This window comes from Sparus aurata, chromosome 23, assembly GCF_900880675.1.
Source record: "Sparus aurata chromosome 23, fSpaAur1.1, whole genome shotgun sequence".
NCBI lineage: Eukaryota > Metazoa > Chordata > Actinopteri > Spariformes > Sparidae > Sparus > Sparus aurata.
The window spans coordinates 8,262,685-8,287,205 of NC_044209.1; the positions used below are offsets into that span (position 1 = coordinate 8,262,685).

Below are 24,521 nucleotides of genomic sequence, written 5' to 3' on the forward strand. Positions count from 1 at the left end.
TTTTAATGCTTAATTTTGCATAGGAGTCAAGCCCCGACCGTATACGCTGATATTTTTTTTTTGTTTTTTTACCTTTATACACAGTCAATGGAATAACTCCTCAAAAACGTGGCGGCAGAGCGTCGCAATTAAAACTCAAACTCCCAGGATGCACGTGGACAGGCGCAGATCCAACCTGCTGGGTCGTTGCCCGCGAGCTGTTCATCACCGTTACCTCCCGTGGCTGTCTCGCGGATCTATTAGAGGAGAAATGGCTGCGGCTCTGTCCCGTGCCCTCAAACTGCCCGGTAAGATGCGCTTCACACATTTCAACCAGCCAGAGAAACAGACGGCACAGTTCAGCAGACAATTAACTGAAAGCAGCATCAGTCAGGAGGACTAGGTGGTCTGCGAGAGCCCTCCTTACAGCTACTTTACCGCTCCCTGATTCATTTAATGCGCTGGTTTTGTTACAGACAGTTAGCATCGGTTCTATATCATTCCAAAAAGATCGACACGTTTTCGTCATGACGTTATTTAAGACAGATATGTTTTTTCTGTGTATGCAGAGCAGCAGCCTGACATCCTCTGCTGTCTCCTGCCTCCACAGCTAGCTGCTAGCTAATGTCAACCCAACACATAGTGATGTGATGCCGGAGAGTAAACAAGCAGCAAATGCATCATCTGAGTCCAGGAGCAGTATTGTTCTGTCTTTGTCATGACGATCCTCAGGAGACAACCACTACTGTGCATTAGAATTTGTGTTATCTTGATCTCAGTATAGAATTTTATTTCGCATTGTCTTTAGCAATATATTAAGAGGCTACAACATTTATTATTTTTTACGTTTTTTAACCATCAAACTAAGTATATGTAATAATTTGAAGATTAGTCATTATAATTAGTAGTCATAGTTGTACAAATGTAACTTGTACTCTGTAATAATGTTATAAAATAAACTACAGTATATAAATACTAGTTTACTGTATATAGTTGTATGTTCCAAAACAGATAAAGACATAAATCAAATATTAGCCTAATTAATTCTTTCAATTAAAAGTGGATCTTGGTGTAAACATTTTTTGTGATTTGTTTGAGTGGGGAATGTAATTCAGTAAAATGCATTATTAAACATTTAAAGAGGCATTATGTAGCTTTGGAGAAAAATGTTAAACTTAGAATTGTAACAATGTTAATGAGGAAATAACAATATTAATGAGGAAATAATACAAACTCCATACTCCACTTCCATAAGTGAATAAACAAGCTGCTCTCAGCGGGAAAATAATGTCCCCAGAACACTGTCTCAAGCTAGAAAGGTGGCAGGGTCCGCCACATATAAACAAGTAAAACCATATGACATTGTGTTGTCCTTTGAGGTCAGGCAATTTGTTTATTTTGTTTATTCAGTCAAAGTAGAGTCTGTTTATTTAGTTTGTTTAGGCTTACAAACTCAGTCAGTGAAGACATTTCCCTTCTGATTAAAATGTCTCCCCCCAAACTACAAAGTGCACCTTTAAGACTCTTGCCAGAGGAATAAAAGCCCTTAGTGCATGATGGCCGAACGAAAGGAAGGATACATCTATAATGCTCCAGCACTGTGAGGCGATGTATCTGTTGTTGTGTAATAATAATTAATAATAAATCAGCAGAGATCACTTGTCCCACTCATACTCTGACTCAGTGACTACACAGGATGTTTGATCCTCACCAGCAGCCTCTGTGTTTCTGCAGGGAAGAAGGGCTCGGACCTTGGCGAGTACGACCCCCTCACCCAAGCAGACAGCGAGGACGAGAGCGAAGAAGATGACCTCGTGCTAAACTATCCCCGAAACGGCCTCGGCAGGGACAGCTGCCTCGGCACAGGCTCCTCGAAGCTCCGGGGGGGCAGATCTGGAAGACTTGTGGGGGCCGAGGACGAGGCTCAGGAGGATGAGGAGGAGGAGGAGGATGAGTGGAGGGAACGGCTCCCTAGCAAATCCAGGCAGGACAGGGATGAGATGAAAGGCACACAGTACTGGAGCCACAAGGACTCGGGTAGGGACAGGGCAGGGGAGGACAGAGGGGGCTCTGGGGCACTGGGGGGTTCTGGGCTGGGGGTTCACAGTACCGAGGCGGAACAAAAGAGGATGAGGATGAAGCATGCTGTCCGAAGTGCGTTTTTCCTGGTGCCTCTGGTCTGTGCCACCCTGCTCGTGCTGCTGTGTGCGTTTCTGATACCGTGCAAGAAGGGAGAACTGGAGAAGAGGCTGCAATGGGAGAAAGTACTGGGAGATGCAAAGAACGGTAATGAGAATAATATCATCGTTTGATACATCACATTTAAAGGTCCATTGTGTAGGATTAAGAGGAACTATTGGTGGAAAATGGAATGTTATGTGTATTGTAATAACGTTTTTATAAGCGTATTATCACCTGAATATAAGAATGGTATACAGTATATCTACAGAGGGAGAAGGTCCTCTTCTAGGGTGTCCGCCATGTTGTACTCTCTGGACTCTGAATGAAACAATTGGAAAAGAGTTACACCAGATTTTGTTGTGATATTAAATGTGTGTTTGCAAACTGTTCTAAAAAATATGATATAGACGCACAATATGTGCGCCCAACACTCATCATGCTCACTTTACAAAGACTTACAAAGGAGTCTGCGTGGCTAGACAGCACTGGCTCACCCATAAATTAGGCAACTGTAATTACATAGTGTGAGCCTCACTCCACGTACCAAATGTCCTGTTCCAGCATGCACTGTGGAAACATTATATAGTGGTAATAAATGCAAAGTCAATGGGACCATGTCTTTTAAGTGTTTTTAACAGTTAAGAAAACAACAAAACAAAACATGTACAGCTCCGTCAAAAATCATCAATGTTGTGCCACTTAATCAATCTTCTTCTCTTCCTCCTGCCTCGCCAAAATGTAGGTCAGCAGAACGCTGTAAGGCTTCACTCATTGTAAAATCAACGTTACTGCTGGTGGGCGGTGTTGATCGTATTGTGGTTTCTCTGTCTAGGTGTCACTCCACCTGCACTGGCGTTGTGGGATGTTGATGGCGATTCATTTGAGGACGTGTTTCTGGCTGTTACTGAATTGACCAATGACACACACCCCACACAAGGGAACAAAGGTACGTGAAGAGTTCTTTGAAAAGACACGACTAACGATTCATTAGAAAACAAACATCCATTTTAATATGCCATTTCCTTCCTCCTCCTTTCTGGTCTTTTGTAAATGTGTGTTTTCTGTTGGTTGATTGCGTTCTATCTTTAACACAGTCTACAGTGCGGTGGCCCTGTCTGCAGTCAGTGGTCAGGTGCTGTGGACTCACTTCATGCAGGAGTCTGTCATGTACATCCAGTGTGGTCTGCATTACGGCAACCAGCATACACCAGTGGTCCTCCTCATCAGCAAGTCCCTTATCGTAGCAGTCAATGGCACCTCAGGTTAGACTTAAAGACATTCAAGCTACATAGGTATCTGTCAGTCCGTAGCCACATGTACAAACCTTTTGTATTTGCTCCTATATTGTCAGTGTGAATGGGACTAGTGAGGGTAACCCACCAGTAGCATTCAAACTGCTTAAAACCGGGTCAAAGAGATTTCCTTTCACCCCCCCAGGGCGGGACCTGTGGTCAGTCCAACTTAAGGACATTGAATCCCAGGCGGTGTTACTTCCAGACCTGCAGGGAGACTCAGTCCCAGACCTGCTGATAGCCACCCTGCCTACAAATGTGGTAAAACTACGACAACTACCTCCATTTTTCCTTCTTATCTACATACATTAAAGGATATGTTCACCCAAAAATTGAGTTTCAGTCAATATCCACTCGCCCCATGCAGATGGAAAATTGGGTGAAGTTTCATTGCCAACGAAGCATTTCAGGAGCCTTACGGGAAAATTGTGTTTTTTGGCTTCAGAAAGGTGTAAGTGACATCTTTCAAACCAGCATTTCTTGAGGGCTTTCTTTTTCCTAGTTGTTTTTTTTTAATGTTTCAATACAAGTCCCCATATACTAAAGCTGAACACTGTTTAACTGTGAGCTTCCACGAATGTTTAGTGGACTACGAAACTTTCACCCGACTTTCAATTGGTATGGGCGTGACTGGATGGTGACTGAATATACTTTTTCGAGCGAACTTGCTCACAGTTTGCAGATTCTGTTTCCAGGCCTTTGCATTCACCGACTACATATCTCATTCTGCTGTGTTCATTTTCAGCTTCTGGATCTCTCCTTGACATTGATCTCTGGGACGGGGGAGAAGCTCGGACGGCCTGTCTCGTTCAACCTCACCGCAGGAGGAAAGATCATGGGTCCGTTGCTGCATGAGACACAACAAGGGGCATATTACATCCTCTTTGGAATAGGTAAAGGAGTCAACAAGCAGTATGAAGGTCTTAAACCTTGTTCTAAAGAAGACTAAACAGCCACCATGTGTATTCAGGCTGCAGCAGTTAAAGTTTATTTACAGTCATTTTGATGTTGATGTCAAAACACTTTTCTTTCCCACCAGGTAATGTAGAAGCCATCTCTCTGCGCGATATCTACTTTAATGCCACCGGCAGAACGCCCAGAACTCCAGCACTACAAAGGAGGGATCCAGGGTGGGAGGGACTGAAAAAAAAACATTCCTCCTCCTTCATACACATTTACAGGTACGCCTCAGACTGGCACATGGTTCTGTACTGACTCCTCTATTTGCATTATACATTAAACCTTTAATCAGCTGGTACAAGGAGACACTGATACGAAAGCTGTGTGATGCCTGAATGATTATATGAGTGCTTATTTTATTTAGCAATTTATTCAACTGGAATAAAAATAGAAATTGTCAGACTTGTGACACAACAAGGGACATCACTGATATTTGAATATTGTTGATATAGTATGCACATAATCTTTTCGACTCAGACATCAAGATGCAGCCTGTATTGTCTTTTTATACTAGATAATAAATACTCTTACGATCTCTCACAATTTTGTTGGCTTGTTATTCGATTAATTGCTGGGGACTTGTGGTCTACATTTTCCTTGGTTGTAAACACAGCGAAGACGGAGATGGCTAGTGCTCACTGTTGGTTTATCAGACAGTTTACTTTGATATCTGTCAAAATCACACCTTTGTTGTTGTCCTTCCAGAGGAACTGAGCCGGTGGATTTCCTGCTCCCTCTTGTGGCTGGCTTTAGCAACAACCGCAAGAGCCTGGACACCGTTTCTAATCTCAACTCCACCAGAAGCGACTGGGCACTGGTGTACGGCTTCAGCAAACTGTCAGTGCTCAGGCAGAAGGACATGCGTAAAGAGTGGACCTTCAACTCAGCTCCCATTCACAAGTAATGCCTTGCATGTCACTATGCCACCACTGACTGCGTGACTATTACATCTCTGTTGCTGCCAACAGTATAGAGAATTAGTGGGAGGCTATAATAGAAGATGCAGAGTCAGCTGCACTTAATGACCATGAATCCCAATATGAAACCACAGTCTCAGCTTTTTGAACTGCTGAAAACAAGGTGAAATATGCACTATAATTTGGTGATATTTACCTGGATTATTTATCTGCCTGTCACAGCCAACCTGCCCCAGGACACTTCAATGATGACGGAGTCCTCGATCTTTTCATTCAGCATTCAGCAAACGGCATCATGCAGGTAAAACAACAGCCTTTTCATACAAATAAAAGCCAGGGCTCACATGCTACACTAATTGCAAATCATTTTGCTCTCACTATACTGAGTTGTGACAACTCAGCTGAGCTCTGGGTTCGCTGTAGTTTTAACAGTAATCTCTTCTCTGTCTCTCAGGCGCAGGTTGTTGATGGGGCCAGTGGGCATATTTTCTGGACAGCGGAGTTCGTGTGTCCTCGTCTTTCTTTGGAACCTTCGGCTGTCTCCACCTCGACTGGCCAATCAGCTTTCCTCTTCTGGGCCAGCGAACCGATTAAAGGGCAGAAGAATGCTACCAAGACAACTGTGAGTCTGCTGTGGAGAATGAGAACATCGTTGAGGCAAATCTGAAAATACATTAAACAGACTGTGTACGAAGCGTATGTCACATCTTTGTCACTGTCCACATTGGCTTTGCAGGTGACACCAGGTATTGCTGCAGCGGAGCCGCTCATTAGAAAACTTTTCCTGTTGCACCCTGCGTATCCCACAATCCTTCTGGAGCTCACCAGCACTACAGACACCGCAGTGACGTCCGCAGGTAAAAGTTAAAATTTGCAGCAAAGCATCTTTGATGCAAAGACCGACGAGTGTTTGATGATAACATGGCAATAAGACTGTTCCACAAGTTCACATAATACAGATGTTTACCCTCCTATTTCGTCCTCCTTCGTCTCGAACAGTGAGTTACCTGGAGCGCCAGAAAGACGCCACCTACATCACCGTATCCTCCCGACCCACACCTGAGTCTGAGCCTGGCGTTCATGTAGTCAAGAGCATGAGCCTCAAAGCTGCCATCCCCAAAGGCCAAATCATCAGGCTAGAGGAGGGCAACAAAACGGGGGAGCCTGTCAAACCTGGCGCGTTTGAGGTCAACAAGTTCTTCAGACGTCTGTCATTTAAACACCAGGTGAGAAGAGTGAGATACAGTCAGACAGGTCCGCTCAAGGGTTGTGTTCAGTGATGTGCAAGGTCAGTTTGATGGATTTCAGTGATTAATCTCTGTAACTGTGCTGCTTTGTTTAGTGACGGCGCCCTGTGTCACAGGAAGCCGTGCAACTTAAAGGACTCTCGTATGGGTGAAAGGGACAAAAGTCTGTGGACAGCTGTGCACTAAGGGGACACCGCGGAGACGCTTCTTGTTTGGTTCACTGAGTATGAATTTCATTTCTGGTACTTGAAAAGGAGTTTTTTTTTCTGTACAAAAAACATTATTTGTAGGTAGGGATTGTGTCTGTGTTTTTATTTATTTTGTTTGGTTTATATTATGTTTATACAATGAAAATGTTAATTTAAATTATTCAGCTCGCCTCTGGGGGAGTCTTCCATCGAGTGTTTATGATTGTTTGGACTTTATGGCAGGAGAGGAACTTTTCGCCGTAGTGAAGCACAACAATGCTGATGAAAGAGCATGTAAATGAGTTTACAGTATGCAGCACTCGCTATAAGTCTTGTAAGGCCAGTACATTCATCCCTCAGTCACATGCTTTTTTCTTTTTTTTTGTCATGAAGCCACTATTATTGTTCTTTCTGCTCGCACCCAAGTTCAGCAATGTAAAGAGTCTGTATATATTTAATGCTGTACAGTATTTATTGATTTGTTTTAACGTTTTTGATTTTGTTGGGTTGTTGTTAGATTTTCTTTATGGTTATCTAATGAAACTGTTCTGGGGGTTTTTTTCTCTCAAGAGTATGTATGTGGCCGCTAAAGATTAAATGTAAGCTGCAACTTCACATATGGCAAGAGAAAAAAATGAAAATCTTCCTACTGCATCACGGATCATGTGTCGTTTATTTCACCGCCCCAAACTACTGTATTCGTATAAATACTGCAGGGATGTAAAAATAGTTATTAGAAAAGGGAGAGTTGTGGGTTGCTACAAGCAGCGGTAGGTGGCGCTGTTGGAGCTTCACGTCCAAAAATATCTGCTGTTTTCCGCATTGTTGCTGCGTCAAACCCTGTGAACATGGCGTCGGCCCTCGGTCGCCTGGCCAGGCTGTCAGCCCTCGGAAGCGTCCGCACCGCCCGGCTGAGCCCCTGCACCGGGCCGGGCGGGACCGTGACACCGAGCCGGTCCGCCGTGTGGACTTCATCCGGCGCCGTTCTGCCCAAACCCAAGAAGGTGAGTGCTGCTTTTAAGGGTCGGTGCGGTGTGTGTAAATATCAGCTCTGCCAACCTCGGACACGACATGAACTAACGTGGTTGTCTCTATGGTCGGGTGTGTGTGGCACCGGGGGGAGCAGACCCCCTTCGGCCTTGTCCGGATTGCTCTGGTAGTGGTGCCCTTCTTGTATGTGGGGACTCTGATCAGCAAGAACTTTGCTGCGCTGCTGGAGGAGCACGATATCTTCGTCCCCGAGGATGATGACGATGACGACTGAGGGCTGTGTAGGCTTCCTGGTTATCAGGTATCACCGAAACGTCAAATTATAGAGTACACACACTTACTCAGCCTATGTATATGTGCTGTTCACGGGGAGGCAGAAATGGGGACACTCATCAACAAAGATAGATTTAACTGTTTTGACAAAATGATAAAATGATGTCTGCAGCTGCAAATTTAAGCCAGAGTTGAGACACTTTTGTAATTTCCTGGAGTCTGAGATGACACATTTCAATCAGAATTTTTCCTTTCTTCCACAGGTCATTTTGTCGCTACCACTGGGACGAGTCTATGAGCTTCTGAGCACATAAAAGGCCTTCCTGGTTTTCCCTCTCCTGTGTGCTGCTGTGTTCAAGTGTGTATTCAGGGTTTCTGCTGTTATGAAAGTGATTGGGCTGTCCTAGGCTGGTCGAACTGTATCGTACTGTATTTGCATGCACTACTTAAGTCTTAATAAAGGGGATCACAATATCATAAACTGCAGTACATGCTCAGTGCAAGTTGGTGGCGTGTGTCCACTCAAAACAGAGATCACTCAGTCAAAGTGCAATGTTGGTGTTTCCATTTTCCCTATAAAAGAATTCCTGACTGTAACACTACAACAAACACTACAACAAAAACGTAAGCTCAGTTTGTGACATAAGGCTGTCTGAGATACTACTCTAAAACACACACACAGCAGTTTGAATAGCCTAGGTTTGCTGGGAGGGCAGCCTGTATTCACTACAGTGTCTCCAAGTTCATAAAATACCACACAATACTTGTTAAATGTCGTTGCTAAGGGACAGTTCCTCCAAAACTTTAGAAATGTTATGTTATTTTTCTTCTTAACAAGATATCTTTTCAAATAGAATAACACTGATATTCACAATAACAAAGGAAACATTGTTGTGAGCAGATGTGTATGAGCTTCTTTCTGTTTAACTGAGCTCACTCACTGTCTCCTTCCAGATTAAGAAGGAACAGTTCACTGTACAATCAAGTTGTACTGTGTTTTTGATTGAAGTGTCCCTTTGAGAAATCCCAATAAAACTGTGATTCTGAATAAAAAGGACACGGCCATAGGAATGTGGGTATTAAGTGTGTATTTACAGCCAAGGGGAACATCTGTCACATTGGACACAAGCAAAGAGAGGTCAGAGGTCAACAGATAGCTACACAGTTCATGGGTCATGACCCCGGTAGAATTTTGACAGGAAGTCAGCAGGACGAGCTTCCTCGGTCTCATGGAAATAGCGCATTATGTGGGTCTTCTGCTTCCAGACGTGGATCGTTTCCTGTAGTTCCATTTTCCCCTGGAGATTAAAGAACATATAAATGGAAAATGTTTCAGCACACTCAACATGACACAGTGTAGTGTTGCTCCAATGTGCAATATCGCACATCCTCACTGGTTCAACTGCGATGGGATTTTAGGTCCATCAAGGATGCGATGAGGTACTGTGCAACCATGAAACAGTCATTGGCACTGACTCCAATGACCAAATTGGTAGTTGCATCAATTAGAAAGTTAAAGTAATTATACTTGATGCAGATAACACATCAGTGAAAGGTTGTTTTTACCTTAATGACCAACATGTCAATCACACGTGGGTCGGTGACATGCTTGTTCTTGTCGAACATCTCCCTCACTTTGTCCCTTCCCTGACGCGTTGTGATATCCAGCTGGAATGTTGTCACTGCAGAGACAGAGGCACAAATGAAAACTCACCCAATTTCCACAGCAGCAACTTCATCCAGGTACTAATTTTTTTTCGACCATCATCATTCCAATCATGTTCAGTCTGAAGGGTAAGGCTGGTCAATATTTATATATTAATTACCGTCATCAAAAGCCATGAGAAATTAAGACTGAACAGTCCATTTCTTACCCAGTGCAACAGTGAGGCTTATAGAAGTGTTTTTATAAAATATTTTTTTGACTGCAATTCAGATCTACAGCACAGGGACATGGTTTATCAGGATCTGACAACACATGCAGTATTTGACAAGGTGATAAATTCTTTGTTGGGTTTGGTCTTTATATGAGATTGGTGCAAATGTGTAAAAACAGAATATCTCCTGCCTTATTCAGAGTTATACGGGATAGCAGCAACCTGTCAGTACAATGAATACCAGCCCGTCTGTCTTTCATGTGTACCAACCGGAACTAAATGTAAACATGGATTCCACAGAAGATGGTCGAAGCCCAAAAATGACACATTGCAATGCATAACAAACCTCTTTACCAGGTATTCACTGAGTGTACTGCAACAGTGTTTTAAAGAATTGTTCTTGCTGCCATAATCTTGACTAGGAAAAGCCATTTAAACGTATAAATCCACAGGAAAAACTGAGGTATCAGTAGATGGCATTTTCCAATATTCACACACCAATATCAGAAGGCTAGCGGTTCATGGTTTTCTCAGTATTCAATAAGCTGAAATTACAATTTCGTTGTTTCTATCAAACATAAGACAATAAATAACATCTGTAAAATGCACTGTTATGGTAAGGTTGATGTTAGCTAGCGGCTCGTCATTAAGTTGAACCTGCTCATAGACACGACCTTGACGGCGGCACAGCCTTTTATGCACTTTTTAGCTGCCGTAGCGGACAGACGTACCTGTGTTAGGGACCTCACGGTACCAGGCTCGGTACAGCTCCCGGACCCTGCGCTTAGCTTCGTCCAGGTCCCGGCTAAAAATCGGTCTAACAACCTTAGCAGCACCCACCGCTGCCCGAGCGGCCGTGTTGGACGCCATGATTGCTGTCGTTGTAGCGTTTCCGGTTCTTCTTATTCGGTGGTGTCATATTGAAGAACACTGTGGTGCCACCTAGTGGAGCGGCCGCGTTAAGACAGGAGGCAGCAAAGTCAAAAGTATTTATTTTGTAAAATAAAACTTGACCCATTTCTTCATTGTTGACAGTGTCTTAGAAACATTCTGTCCCAATCTCATTATTGCCGTGTTATTTGGGTATTTTGCAAAAATGCCAACAAGGTTGACTTAATATTATAAACGCATATGGATGTTTTTTTTTTAAATATAGCACAACAATGAACAGCCCTATTAACATTGTAAAATTGAGTTAAAAGTCTCACCAAAAACCGAACATTGCCTAGGTTGCATCTATTGCAGAGCTATTACATTGCATCACTCAGTTTTCTCTACACGTCTGAAACTGCAATGCATAATCTTTAAATGGATTGTTGCCACCTGTGTGTCAACAGTCAACTGAGTTAGAACAAATATTGAAAAGGTATAAGCACAGGCTGCAGATGAACGTGTACAGCATGATTTAAATTAAATGTAATGCACACAAGTGTTTCTGTTAAATTTTTTTATTGATTGCAAAAATTGTGTATAATTTACAAAGACGATACAGGCTCTACAGTACTTTAAATATGAAAATATTTCCAAAAGGCAGGTAGATAAGTCATTTCATCACAATTCATACTGTCAATAAAAAAGAATTGGCTCATCAATGCAACACCTGTCATTTGCTGTGGTGGTGGCACATAAATGCCAATAATGATCATGGGCGACTGGAAGCCTGAAGGTTCCTTCTTCTCAGCCATGGTTTAAAAAAACATGACGTTCTGTGATGTGGGATAACATTCATTTAACAGCTTTCACAAGCATCCCCAAAGAAAGTTGAGCCTGAATTTGCTTCTACACAATGACAGATCAACCTCTAATACAGCCTATCAGGAAAAAAAGGCTTGCTGTCTTTTCCTGTATTAATCCCAATCATTTTTGTTTTGTAGAATTTCATACTGACAAACAATACTACACAAGCACACTTGCTTCCTGGTAAAAAAAACTATCAGCAAATGATAAGCTCCCATTTCTTAAGAAACGTGTGCCATTTTCACAGCGTAAACATGACTTAAAAGCTGTACAACATAAAAAACGGAGACGACAGTAGCTCTTATGTAACTGTGTTGACCCCCTCTGTGACGGACAGAAGACAGAGCCAATGAGAAGATTCTCCAAAAAAAAGCTGATACAGTATGAACTCCTCACTACCTGATAAAAAAAAAAAAATTAAAAAATACATGTCACTCAACAATTATTCCAGTTGTCAGACCAAATGCGCACTCATACATGCTTGCACTAAAAGCAAGTGAAAGCTATAATAATAATAATAATAATAAAAAAAGTGCAGTTTTATATAGCATGTGTGGCCCAGTGTAATGAAACCAGCTAATAGCTACTCTATGCTGCTCATTGGCAGAAGGATTGAAAACTAAGGCACTATCATGGTCCCCACACAGCCCGAAAATGTCCAACCCTCGTCTCCTCTGCTTTTCTGTATACCTCTTTGATTCAGTCACAATGGTGCAGACACACCTACAAAACAAGAAAACGCACAGAACGGATTTAAAAATAAGAATTCAACAAATATCTGCATCGGAATGACTTTGCACACTGCCTGTTCTACATTAGCCCACACCTGTCTATGTCTGCCAGAGCTTTGGTACCAGCTGCAGACTCTCAGTGGTCCAGGCTGTTCCCCAGTTTCTGCCCCTCCTGGAGAGCAGCCATGGCCAGCCTCAGGTGCTCCTTCAGACTCTGTATCTCTCGCTCGTTGCGGCCCTTCATCCCACTCAGCTCCTCGTGCATCTCTGTGTATCGTTCACAGGCCAGCCGTTTCTCCTGCAGAGCAAAACAGCAGGACAGTGTGACTTCACACACACTATGAAAGACCACGCTTTCTGTATGAACAAGCTGTATCAGAGCTTTTACCTTATGTATCCATCATGTCTGTATATGTGTAAGATGTGTATAGTATATGGTCTTATTGTCATGCTTTATCCTGTTTCATTTTTATCTATCGCTCAATCATTTTGTTTACATCTGCTTCTGACTCGTGAGCTGTTGTGACAAGTGAATTTTCTCTGATGTAAAATTTTTCTTATCATTTATCTAATGTCAAAAGCAGCTCTACATGCAAAAGCAGAGATTGTACCACATAACACAAAACAACAGAGCATTCTTACAGTGCTGTCAAAGCCCTGGATGAGTATGTCCAGTACACAGGGGTGCAGGGTTTCCCCGCCTTTCTAACTATAAGAAGTGTTTTTCAGCCTAACTCTATAAATGTATAGATGTATATTTAAAAAAAAAATAATTTTGTGCTCATTGTTTTACTGCTTGCAACATAAGCCCAAAAATCTTGGAAGCTTTGCAGTTTCCGAAGGCTTCCTCACTATAAGACAATTAACAAAGACCTCATTCAAGGATATAAGGATTAACATTCCACCTAAGTGATCTAGTAGTGTAGGGGACACAGAGGAAAAATACACATACTTATAACAACACACAACAAACAGTACCGTGTTAAGAAACTGCAGTTCATTCCTTAGACAGCTGATCTCTTTATGCAAGTACTCTATCTCGTTTTCTTTCATCCTGAGAAGAACCTGAAAAAAAAACAAAAAAAAAAAAACCCACAGAGTTTGGTAGTCATTTGCTGCCAGTAAAAGAAAGAAACAACACACACAAAACAACTTTTTTTTTATCCTAAATCCTTATAATTATCATTTGAGATCACCAGAAATGCTCAGTAATTGTGTTCTGGCTGATTTATGACAAGCACAGTGGGCTTTCTCTGCCATTTTTAAGTCTGTGATTTGGGCTTTTAGCCAATTACTGTTTATCATGACATTTCCTTTGTGTCTTAAAACTAAGACTCCACTTATGTAACCGTAACAAGCATTAAAGTAACAGCAAAATGTTTACTGCTTTAGGTTTTGCTAGATAATGACTCTGAGGGCCTTGGTATACTTCACTTGGAAAGTATAGTGTATTAATTATAGTATTTCTGAACATTTCCACGAACACTTATTGTCACACAAACACCAGTCATGCTTTATACATCTGTGTGATGCAACCTCCAATATTACTTTATCTATGACTAAGGGAAATAAAACTGAGTGTTTGGAACCGTTCTTAGTCTGCTCTCGTTCCTCGACTGAAAAGGGTCAGACCACTTCATTTCTCTTCTGGTTTAATTTAACTTCTATGGATCTGAGGTACTTACTGAGACTTTTGCCCCCAGCCCCAACACTAAGTTATATCTGAAAAAGTCCGAAACTGTGTTTTTGCAGAAAAACTGTCACTTTTGTGTTGGATAAGTTCACAATAGTTTAGATTGTTTTTGTTTTTTTGCACCAATTAAAATTCAATATGCCCAACATACAGTACCTTGCTGCAATTACAGATTAATCTAAATCCAATAGCAAAACACCTTCCCTTATTCATGTTAGATTCTTTTAGCAACATCAGAGGTTCTTCAATTAATCAAAACCAGTCAGAGACAACAGCTTAAAAGACAACAGTTACTGTTAGTGTCAAACAAAATGAAAACACATATCAACTTTTTGAAGCAGTGGGTGTTATTTTCACACCGGTGGCTGTCAGTTCAGAAAGTTACAAGGGACTCCCCTTATCCACTTTCAGTTTCAAGTAAACCGCAGAGATGTTACCTCTAGTTCACAGGGTGTCCTGTCTTTGTTGTCCTCTGATCGCTGATCTGTGATGCTGGATTGCATACGACTGATCTCCTCCTTTAAACGGGCCTTTAAGTCCTGCAGTGGAATATATTTTGTCTTTATGATTTGAATGACGCCGACTGGTTGGCATAAATTTATAGACAATGGATTAGAGTTCATTTTTTTCTCACCAACAAAGAACACCAGCATGACAGAAACCTCAAACATTTCAAAGTAAAACATCTTTAATTACATAGTCCTTAAAAATGTCAGGCAACATTTCGGAATCACACCTGATGCAAAAGACTGATCCACTGCTACCTTTGAGAATCTGCTGATAACTCACATGGTTCTCTTTCTTCAGGTGCTCCATGTCTCTCTCCTTGCGGCTGATCTCCCTTTCCCTCTCAGCGTTGCTCTGCTCAGCACGGTTTAGCTCCAGACACTTCTGGGAGTAGCGCTCAGACAGTCCAGCCAGCTCTCTCTGAATGGCCTGACTCTCTGCTCTGCAGAAATGGATAGGTAACAAAAAAAAGCTGTATGCAAGTTGGGCCCTTAGTGAAATAAGAAATAAGAAATAAGAACTGCTTGTGCAACGTGAAATTATCTGCTTTCTTATTGTAAAGTGCAGCAAAAAATGGCACAGAAACAGGAAACAATTTCAGAAATAAACATGTATTTATAATGCGATCAAGTTCCGAATTAGATGCAGAGCTGTGCCACAGAACTGCTCAGACTGGTAGACTTTTTAAATGGCAGCTCCTTTATTCTGCTCTCGCCTTACAGAATACCTCCACTACAGTATTGATTACATTTAATAACAGCAACATGCCTTTAAAATGTATGAGGGTGTTTCTTTTTCCGTTTTCATGAGGCAAGTATTTCCTACTGTGGTTTTAAAACATCTTGACTGCTCATGACCAATAACCACAAAAATAAGGATGAGCGAAAAAGTGCAGAGTAGGCAATACAGATAAGCCCTAAAATGCTGGTTTTAGTAGCAGCCACTGAGACAGTGTTGTGTCAAAGACCCTGTGAAGCTCACAAAGGAAAACTAATCCATGACCAAATTCTTGTGCATTCCTTAAGTGCCTAACAGGACCCAGTGGCCGCTGCAGCAGTGGCTTGAGAAAGGAAGCCTAGATTGTTGTCGAGTCTGCAAATTCTGCCTTTTATTTAACAGAAAAGCCTTTTGTGGCCAACAAGCTCCCACTTAAAAGCACAAGAGAGCTTTTCACATAAATGACCAATGTTGGCTTGCACTGACTGAGACAGAGGGCCAGGCTGCAACTAGCAATTTAGTTTCAAGGCAGTATGAACTAAAGGCACAGAGTGGACCAGAAGCAGTTCACAAACCCTTTTTAAGCCCCCATGTTCACTTTCAGTTTCATACTTTTAATTTTGTGTTTAGACTAGAGAATGTTTACATGCTTTAATATTCAAAAATACATTCTATTTTCACGTTGGCGCTGCACCACGATTCACTCTCTGTCTGAACGCTCCATTATTATCATCACTTTAAGGCATTTAAAACATGCAGTCTTTAAAAACCAAACAAACAAAAAAACCATGCTAATAGATATTAAGTGTTAAGCTGGCTTGTTCTTGTGTCCCCATGTCTCTGCGGGACAAGTGTACATCTCTATCAACCCGGCACAAACTGATTCAAAGCTACTTACTGTTGATGGGCTCGCCAAGTCTGTGAATCTAGCACCCCGCTAGTCAGCCTTTTGACTCTCTCCACCTCTCTCTCCAGCTCCTCTTTGTGCTTCTTCTTCAAAGCCTCCATTACTGAAACACAAATGCACAAGTTAGACATGATGTGGTGGCTGATAAAAGCACATCAGGGCGGTTTTGGAAAGGGTAAGGGTGAAAGAAATCAAGACCGACTGGGACAACCTCATCAGAAGAAAAGTTTAGTACATCACATCGTGAGCACTTTGGACATTTTCCACCCACTAGTCTGAAAAAGACATGGTATGGAAGTAAAATAGCCCAAAATCTCAAAACGGACCAGCATATGAAAGAACGCTGTTTTCACCTGTGGTTCTCCTTAAGTTTAGCGCTGTAATGAAAGCTGCTTTCACAGTTTTTCAGGTCTTAATGTTCTTTTCTACCCCGTGCTCTTGTCTACTGACCTCGTGCTGTGTCCTGGGTCTCCTCCAGCAGCAGCCGGTCCCTCTCTGTCTCCAGTTCCTTGACCTGGCGGTCATGCTGCCTCTGTAGCTCCTCCAGCGCCTGTCGATGAGCGCGCTCCATGGCTGCAAGGCTGCGGCCGCAGGGGGCCTCAGGGCCACAGCTGCCCCTCACACCTCCTCCGACGCTCCCACCTCCTCCTCCTCCTCTCCCTCCTTGTAGTTGCGCCAGCTGCTGCCTCAGTGACGCCACCTGAGAAAAGACAGAGACAGAGGTAAAGCCCACTGAGCGACAGGGATTGGGGACATGGGCCTATTAACTGAATATGCTGGTAGCGTGCCTAGCAGGATACAAAGCTTCATGTGTGAGACTGCACACAGGTTCAAACCAAAGACACACATCACAACACACAGAGACAAAACAGACAGGAGTTTCAGCAGTATTTCCCATAACGCTATCTTTATTGTTGTTGTACTCTTCCTTTTCTACTGCATATTTGGGATGGAAGACACTGCTGAAAGGATGAGGATGGTCAGAAAAATAGTGACTCGAATGTTAACAGGCAGAAATAGGAAATTTTACTTCATCTGGACAGATGAAGGGTTAATTTGCAGTTAATTTCATTTGCAAATTGGAAAATCATCTCCACGCACTACCTCCCTCTGCAGCGCCTCATTGGCTGACTGGCTGGAAGACCGCGATCCCGTTGATGGCATGGAGCTCATCTCTTTCAACGGCATGCGTTCAAACTCTGCCCACTTTTTCTCTATTTCATCCTCCATGCGTAGCCTCTGGTTCGATCCCCCGCCAGTGCCCTTCCTGGACAGCACAGCCTCCCACTGGCTACTCGTATTCCTCTCCTCCTGCCACTGGCTGTGCTCCCTCCCCTGGCCCTCCCCTGCTTCTCTCTGACTGGCCGGGAGAGGGCCAGGTGAGGCAGGAACTGGGGACAGCTCAACATAGTCAAACCTGCGATGAACAGGAGGTGCAGAGGTCTGAACTTCTGACTGAGCGTCGGCATGACGTGACAACGGGCGACGGGAAGATGGTGCAAAGCGAGAATGGGAGTTTTCCTTATCACTGCTGCTGTCGGGTAATCTAGAGAAGATCAGAGACAAATAATTCAAAATCATGGTTATCAAAACTAAAATAATTATATTATTTTAAAATTAATAAATCAAGGCGTGATTTCTTCTTCTCCTGTTTGACAACCACATGAATCTTATTTTAAACAAATAATTAAGTAATCAATCAATCACAGATTCATAGTTGATAAATTAAGCAAATCAACAGCACACAAAGCCTCGACATGAACACTCAAGGCACAGCTGGTGGTGAGTCATTATGAAAACAGAACATACACTGACCCCAAGTAATTAATGAATCTTTGATTCACCTGAGACAGCCAAAGTATACAGACTGAAACTCTTCAGGGGCAAAGTTGCTGGTCCATGTGAGTAACAGAGCCTATTATCAATCTGTATTTAGCCAAGGCTCAGCTGATGCAATGCTAGGAATGAGCAACTGGGAAAGGCAGGCTGAGGCAATCTGAAAACTTTAGAAGTACACATATACTTTGAAACAACTTTATGCTGCTTTTTAGGCAGAACCCAAAAGCTAGAGTAAGCAACGTAGACAACTGTACTCCACAAGGTATCCAAAAAATTGCAGGTGCATTCACCTCAACAATTGCTGCATTTGAACTTGTTCAGCACTTCTTTTCACAACTGTTTCATAGATATCGACACTCATAGATTCAATGTACCAGCTTTTAGAAACTTTGAATATCAAAGCCCGGAAAGTTTTTGTTATGAAAGGGACCAGGCGACCATGAATATAACCATTTAACCCCCATTATTGTTCTTTATTTCTCACAAATAGCTTTTGGATGAGAAAAATCATCCTATTCCACATAAAAAGATTTGCTGTAAAATATTAATCTTTAGGCTGCTTGTCAGACGAAACCAGACATGAGATGTTATTACCTAGAGCTTGGCAGTGTAAATCAGTTATGAAAAATGTATTACATTTTCTGTCACTAAACTAGCACCATGATTTATGTTAACTGAAAGTCATTAGATTGTGTGGTAACTCCAGTGTGCAAGTTCTGAAAATTATATATCTTAGTCTGAGCAAAACTTGCAATGTATAGAATTTATAAAATAAAGCTTAAAAAGGACATGCAGACACCCTGCTGCTTTCCTAAAGCTGCTTATATCCATATTTAAGCTTTTATATATAACAATTAAACTGTCATTACTGTGTGAGGTCTGGAGAGCTGCTGGGCCGAACACTCTTCTTTAAAACCTCTATCCAGTTCCGCCTGATCCCAGCCGTCATGGCAGACAGTGTGAACGCGGCCTCCCGTGTCTGCACAACAAAAGAGAAAACAGGTTAAGGAGGAGACACAAAAGATGTGACACAACCGGGATCAGATGGAGATGATAAAGGACAACTGAAAGCGAGCGAGATGCAAAGGGAAAAGTGGAAGAGATACTGAGAGAGATGTGAGTCATGATAACGGAATTACAAGAAAAAAGTCCAGCAGAAATAGAGAGCGGGTGTGGTTAACGCTGATAAAGGATAAGGAATATAAAGAGGAAAATCAGTAGCATACACAGGCTAATAGAGATTGACCCGTGACAGAGATACTCACCTGTATCTGAAACCCATAGTTCTTCTCCACATCAAACTCATACACCTTCACACAGGATTTTAGGTCAATCTCTCCATCCATGTCATCTTTCTATACAGAAAGAAAGAAAGGACACAGGTTTCTCTTACACTTTGTTACAGTTAAAAGTTAATACAATATGTTTAAGATGTTCATGCTTAAATGGCCATCCAAGCTGGTTTATAATGAATTCTATTATTTGGAGTAGAGCCTGCAATATATAACAGGCACATTTGGCCTATCACAACCACATCATGGATATATCGGCACCAGCTAATATGGCGTCCAAAATGCGGCAATGAGAAAACCTTACGCAGAAAATGAAACGATAATTTCTAATGTTGAAAATCCCAGCTAAATTTACTTTGAGTGCATCAATGACATTTTGGAGACTAAAGCTTATCGTTGTAACTGTATATTTTAGCTGATATATTGGTATCTGAACTTTTTTGGAACTTCCTAATATCAGTATCGGCCACAAAAATCAAGTATAAGCCAAGCTCTAAACATAATTATATATTTACCTCCTCTGCGCTCGAGTCTCTGTAGTACTTCAGTCCGGCATCACTCAACACAAACCAATGCTTCTTCCACTAAAGAAACACAGCAAATATGAATTAAACCAAAACTGGAGTAGAAAACAGCAACTCTCATGGTTAAAATACGACAACTATCAAACAATACAATAACAACATCTGAATGACACAGTCATTATTTATGACTTTATCTTCAGAGGAATCATGTTCAGAAACAGAAATTACAACACAACAGTGACACAGGAGGGCCCCATCTTAAAGAGTAAGTGATGTGTGAAGCCAGAAGCTCATTCACTCAAGCGTATCATTCAAAGAGAGGAGACACCTGTTGTGCCTCAAGCCACAAAGCTATTACTGTGATAACGACGAGAATAATCTGCCACTATCGCCTTACACACAACCTTTCTCATTAGGAAGGAGGGAAGAGGGGAGTGAAGATGGAGGGACAGGAGACTTCAGAGCAGAGCAAGACATTCAACCTCACTGTGCCTTACCTCTCCACTCTCGTCCAGTTTGGACATCCATCCCTTCTTGAAGTTGAGGAGGTCAGGCTGTGAAGCAAAGCATATACAGTGTCACTGGGCTTCATCTGAATGTTTGACAGAAATGTTACCAACACAAAACCTGAAACGAAGGAACTCTAAAGTCTGGTAAAACCAATGGTTGTTTTGTTTTCTCAGAAGCAAGTCCTGAAGGATTTTACAGAGAAAAAAGAACCAGAGAAAGTGAATGGTGACAGAAAAAATGAAAAAATGTGACTAGATGCAAGAAGTCACTATGAGCTCCATCGTAGGGTGGGGCGCGCTCAATATAATTATATCTCCATACGAGAAATTTGCAGTAACCACATCACCGCAGGTTTACTCTATTATTGTGCATGAAGACAACAGACACAACACAGCAGGCTTATGTTGCCACAAAGGAGATGAACCAGTTTCAGTTGTGGAGAAACTTGCTTTCCTTACAAAGTACATTGAAACTAGCATTTCTGGAACACATTAATGCATCTGTTTATTATCGATCGCTTTAATTCAGTTTTGACCCTTATATTGGAAAATGCTGATAATACGGGATGAAATAACTGATTATTCCTAACAGTCCAAAACCCAATGACTCTTCGTTACTACACAGATGACAAAGAAAGACAGCAAATCTTTACAGTGATGAGGCTGGAGAGAGCAAATGTTTGATATTTTTGATTGAGAAATGATTCAATCAATTATAAAATTGGGTGGCAATGAATGTACTACCGTTGACGCTGTAATGATAATATTGCACCTTTAAAAAACAGTAAACATTCAACAAAGCCCCATGTTGTTAACACAGCATCTCAACAACATAATGTTTATGTAACAGCGTGCTTCTCTATTGCACTGCAGCATAGCAGATTTAAAGTATAGTATTGCATAGGAGGGCACATATGATGTGTGAAAATGACAGGAAACAATAAGTCAGCCTGTAAAGGACGAGGGCACAGAATATTTAAAGACAGCAGAGAGACAGAAGAGAGGTGCAACTTTAAATGAAGGGAAGAAGGAAGGATGTGGCGACTAGAGCCCAACCCATATATATGTTGGCTGATAATATTTGTGAATATTGGCTTATCACAGATAATATCAATATCAGCATATGTGTCATATATAAAAAAAAAATTTTGGTGGAGGTATTAATGCAGAAAAAGATGCTTGGTGTAATTTACAATTACAACATTTTCAGTGAACTTTACCGATTTCATTTTAGACTATTAAGTTTACTGTTGTAAAATATCCTGCTTCCTTTAGACATCTTTGTTACAAGTGTGTTGATAACTGCATTTGAGGGATTATTGCAAATAATTTGTATATCAGCCAATACATCAATATTGGAATGTATTACTCCCCGACGGCGGTATTAGCCCCACAAATCAAGGAGCTGAAACTTTGCAGGATGGGAACCTAAAGTACACTTTCTGTTTATAATCTAACACTGTTGTACACTGAAATATTCTGCTTGTCTCTTGCTCGAGCAGCGTGGTAGTAGAAGATACATTAAAACATGCTTTAGCTTATCTACAATATTTCCAGGAACAAATATTTCCAGGAACAGGCTGTTTTTGCTCACGACATGATGACAGAAAAGAGGAAAACATGCGCTTCGTACCTCAAGAAACGGTGATCTCAGATTAAGATTAGGCAACTTTTTCCAGCGAGCATTCCTCACTTTGCTTATCTCTCTTTTACTTGTACATTCCTCACTTTTAAATCTCTTTATGAATTTGTCATTTGATCTCATCTCACTCCCATCACTTGCCTCTCTCTCTCTATCACAGCCACTCATTGTTTATTGTATTCCCTTGCTACACCAGTTTGTTCTGCTCCCTCTGTGTTAGTATTATCATTTCTCTGCCCATTCTCTCATCTCTTACCATCCCTTCAATGTATTTATGCTCCCTTCCGGACTTCACTTGTGTGCTTGTAAACCACAGTACCACCCACTTTTTGTCTGTGTAAACCAGTTTATCTATGTGACTGATCTTTTTAATCTAACACATTTTAAGGTCTGGTGACTGCCAACAGACCATGTCAAGGGAGTGATGAAGTTGGCAACACCATGTTAAGATATCATTGGATTAATACATTTGATAAGCCTAAAATTTCTTTCATCACTAATAAATGATGTGGCAATGTTTTATATAAATAAATAAATACCTGACACTTGTTGGTTATTGTTGGGTGTCCTCACACACATACATAAACACACACAAACGGTAATCATAACTAATGGTGTAATCATCAGGTGCCAGCTAAAAAGATGACGGGACACTTGTTTTTCAAGGCCAACAGCTGTATCTGAGAGTCACTGGTGACTCTTTCATTCTGTCTTCTTCCTTCCTCACCTCAAACTGTGCGCTAATGTATGACGGTGATCTACAGGAGCAAGCTACTATGTGTCAAACCTCATCATAAATTCACGTTGTCTAGTCCACACATGCCAGTGAGTGAGGTCAGGGAGCGGCCACAGAAAAAAGGGCAACGACTGTTATGAATAACCCTGATGCTACAGAGTTACTCCTTGTCTTGTGATCTCAGATCAGTGACCTTGCTTGAAAGGTCAGTGACAGACGGAAGAGGGTCAAACACTGGCGACAGTTGGAGACAATGTCCACTCTCACGGACTCCTATATCCCATCACTACAGAGGAGTATTGTCTGGTGAGCCTTGTCCTTTAGGCCTGTATTACAACATGTGCGGTTGTCTTCTTCCCTTGTTTCTTAATTAACTAGATAACCCTTCTGGAAAGTCTGAAGAGAAGTCATGATAAATGTGTGCAGTGATTATGATGAAAGCTTATGTACCTCTAGTTTTTTTTTTTTTTTTTTTTTTATTTGAAGAAAATAAATATTTGCATGGTTGTCTTGCACATGTATGTGCAAACACTGAACAGACGTCACAGCTGGCTGTTAAAACTGACACATACCCTACAAGCTAACGGCTAATGACACTTCCTGCTACTGTAAACAACACTGAGTAAACAGATGGTACCACAAAACACCTGGAAAGAAGTACGTTGGTTGAAGGAAAATTATCTTAAATGTTACAGATTTTATCTGGGTTCGTGGGCGCACGGTAAAAATAACAAAACAATAAAAGCATTGTAGTTTTAAGCTAGCTGTGAGTTTAATTTCTGCCCGCTTACCGTTAACGTAGACAAACGCCAATCAGAAAAGTTCACTAAAAACTAGTTATGTAGCGAACACTGACAACAAAACATTTAAACCTAACTTAAAGATACGTGAATGCCCAGCTTCCAGGGACAGCATTCATTAAATATATGTATATATTCAAGTTAAATTCAGGAAGGACTGACAAGACAGGAAAGACAAAACTGCCTTCAAGGTGCAACTTACCGTCATGATAACAGGATCCAGAGAGGGCAAAATGAAGACAAAAGAAAAGTACTGTCACCTCACGCAAATAAAAATAAAGAAAAAACCCTTCCTGCTCTCAAATCAACTCCTCGGCTCAGCTAAATCTCTCAGGCAAAAACCTCAACTTTCTCGCAGGGCACTGGCGTTACGCGACATTAGATAAACCCCCGCCATTCATACCCATGTTGACTTAATCAGCGTCCAACGTTCATAGCAGACTCTGTATCCAGTGCTAAAAGGAAAGCACGTTCATCCGACAAAACAGGCATAAACTCTGTGTGTTGAAAACTGAGAACTTCACAACTTTCTGACAAATCGTGGGCAGCGCGCGACACACTTCTTCGACTCTGCTGTGTCTCTGCTCGCGGCTCTTAGCCACTTCCTGGGCGGGTCCGCGAAGATCGTTTGAGAAAACAAGCATACCCAAACGAACCACACGATGTTGGCTCTAAAACCGGGTCCGAGGACCTCCAGGGGTCGAGTGGGATCCGAGTGGGTCCCCAGCAACACGAGGAATAGTTTAGCTGCGATTAATTGCAGCCACAAAAGGTTATCAGTAGAAAAAAACGTATTAAATGACTCAATCATTGGGAGGTCTCACTCCCCCCCCCCTAGACCAAACGTCAAATTTGGGGATCTTTAAAATGGAAAACTTTGGTACACCAGTCCCCATCTTTCTAAACATACAGAAGGAAGCCACTTGTTATAATTCCATGACTGAAAATATTTTTGGCTTGCAAAAAAAAAAAAAAAAAAAAGT

General features: G+C 41.7%; 4 protein-coding genes across 5 annotated transcripts; 2 read left to right on the top strand and 2 right to left on the bottom strand.

Moving 5' to 3' along the window:
- The first annotated feature begins 133 nt into the window (after positions 1–133).
- On the top strand, positions 134–7,418 carry fam234b (family with sequence similarity 234 member B). The gene is made up of 13 exons (XM_030407314.1): positions 134–287; positions 1,714–2,265; positions 2,993–3,106; positions 3,255–3,422; positions 3,598–3,713; positions 4,198–4,345; positions 4,492–4,633; positions 5,118–5,312; positions 5,552–5,630; positions 5,784–5,951; positions 6,066–6,186; positions 6,329–6,555; positions 6,672–7,418. Exons 1-13 carry the CDS (start codon positions 149–151, stop codon positions 6,672–6,674), a joined length of 2,172 nt encoding a protein of 723 aa, XP_030263174.1. The 5' UTR covers positions 134–148; the 3' UTR covers positions 6,675–7,418.
- A 119-nt stretch (positions 7,419–7,537) lies between these two features.
- smdt1a (single-pass membrane protein with aspartate-rich tail 1a) lies at positions 7,538–8,513 on the top strand. The gene is made up of 3 exons (XM_030407318.1): positions 7,538–7,768; positions 7,891–8,055; positions 8,291–8,513. Exons 1-2 carry the CDS (start codon positions 7,613–7,615, stop codon positions 8,026–8,028), a joined length of 294 nt encoding a protein of 97 aa, XP_030263178.1. The 5' UTR covers positions 7,538–7,612; the 3' UTR covers positions 8,029–8,055; positions 8,291–8,513.
- A 585-nt stretch (positions 8,514–9,098) lies between these two features.
- On the bottom strand, positions 9,099–10,824 carry ndufa6 (NADH:ubiquinone oxidoreductase subunit A6). The gene is made up of 3 exons (XM_030407317.1): positions 10,636–10,824; positions 9,594–9,709; positions 9,099–9,325 (listed from the first exon to the last, which is right to left on the bottom strand). The coding sequence occupies exons 1-3, from the start codon at positions 10,772–10,774 to the stop codon at positions 9,194–9,196; spliced, it is 387 nt and encodes a 128-aa protein (XP_030263177.1). The 5' UTR covers positions 10,775–10,824; the 3' UTR covers positions 9,099–9,193.
- Positions 10,825–11,336: 512 nt separating this feature from the next.
- triobpb (TRIO and F-actin binding protein b) lies at positions 11,337–24,156 on the bottom strand. 2 transcript variants are annotated; one of them, XM_030407316.1, is made up of 13 exons: positions 23,741–24,156; positions 20,349–20,405; positions 19,843–19,911; positions 19,301–19,390; positions 18,905–19,014; positions 17,301–17,742; positions 16,647–16,896; positions 16,188–16,299; positions 14,855–15,014; positions 14,503–14,604; positions 13,351–13,437; positions 12,468–12,670; positions 11,337–12,364 (listed from the first exon to the last, which is right to left on the bottom strand). In XM_030407316.1, exons 1-12 carry the CDS (start codon positions 23,744–23,746, stop codon positions 12,509–12,511), a joined length of 1,647 nt encoding a protein of 548 aa, XP_030263176.1. In that variant the 5' UTR covers positions 23,747–24,156; the 3' UTR covers positions 11,337–12,364; positions 12,468–12,508. The 2 variants fall into 2 exon arrangements, with proteins under 2 accessions (XP_030263176.1, XP_030263175.1); XM_030407315.1 differs by lacking the exon at positions 23,741–24,156 and adding an exon at positions 21,994–22,251.
- Positions 24,157–24,521: the final 365 nt, after the last annotated feature.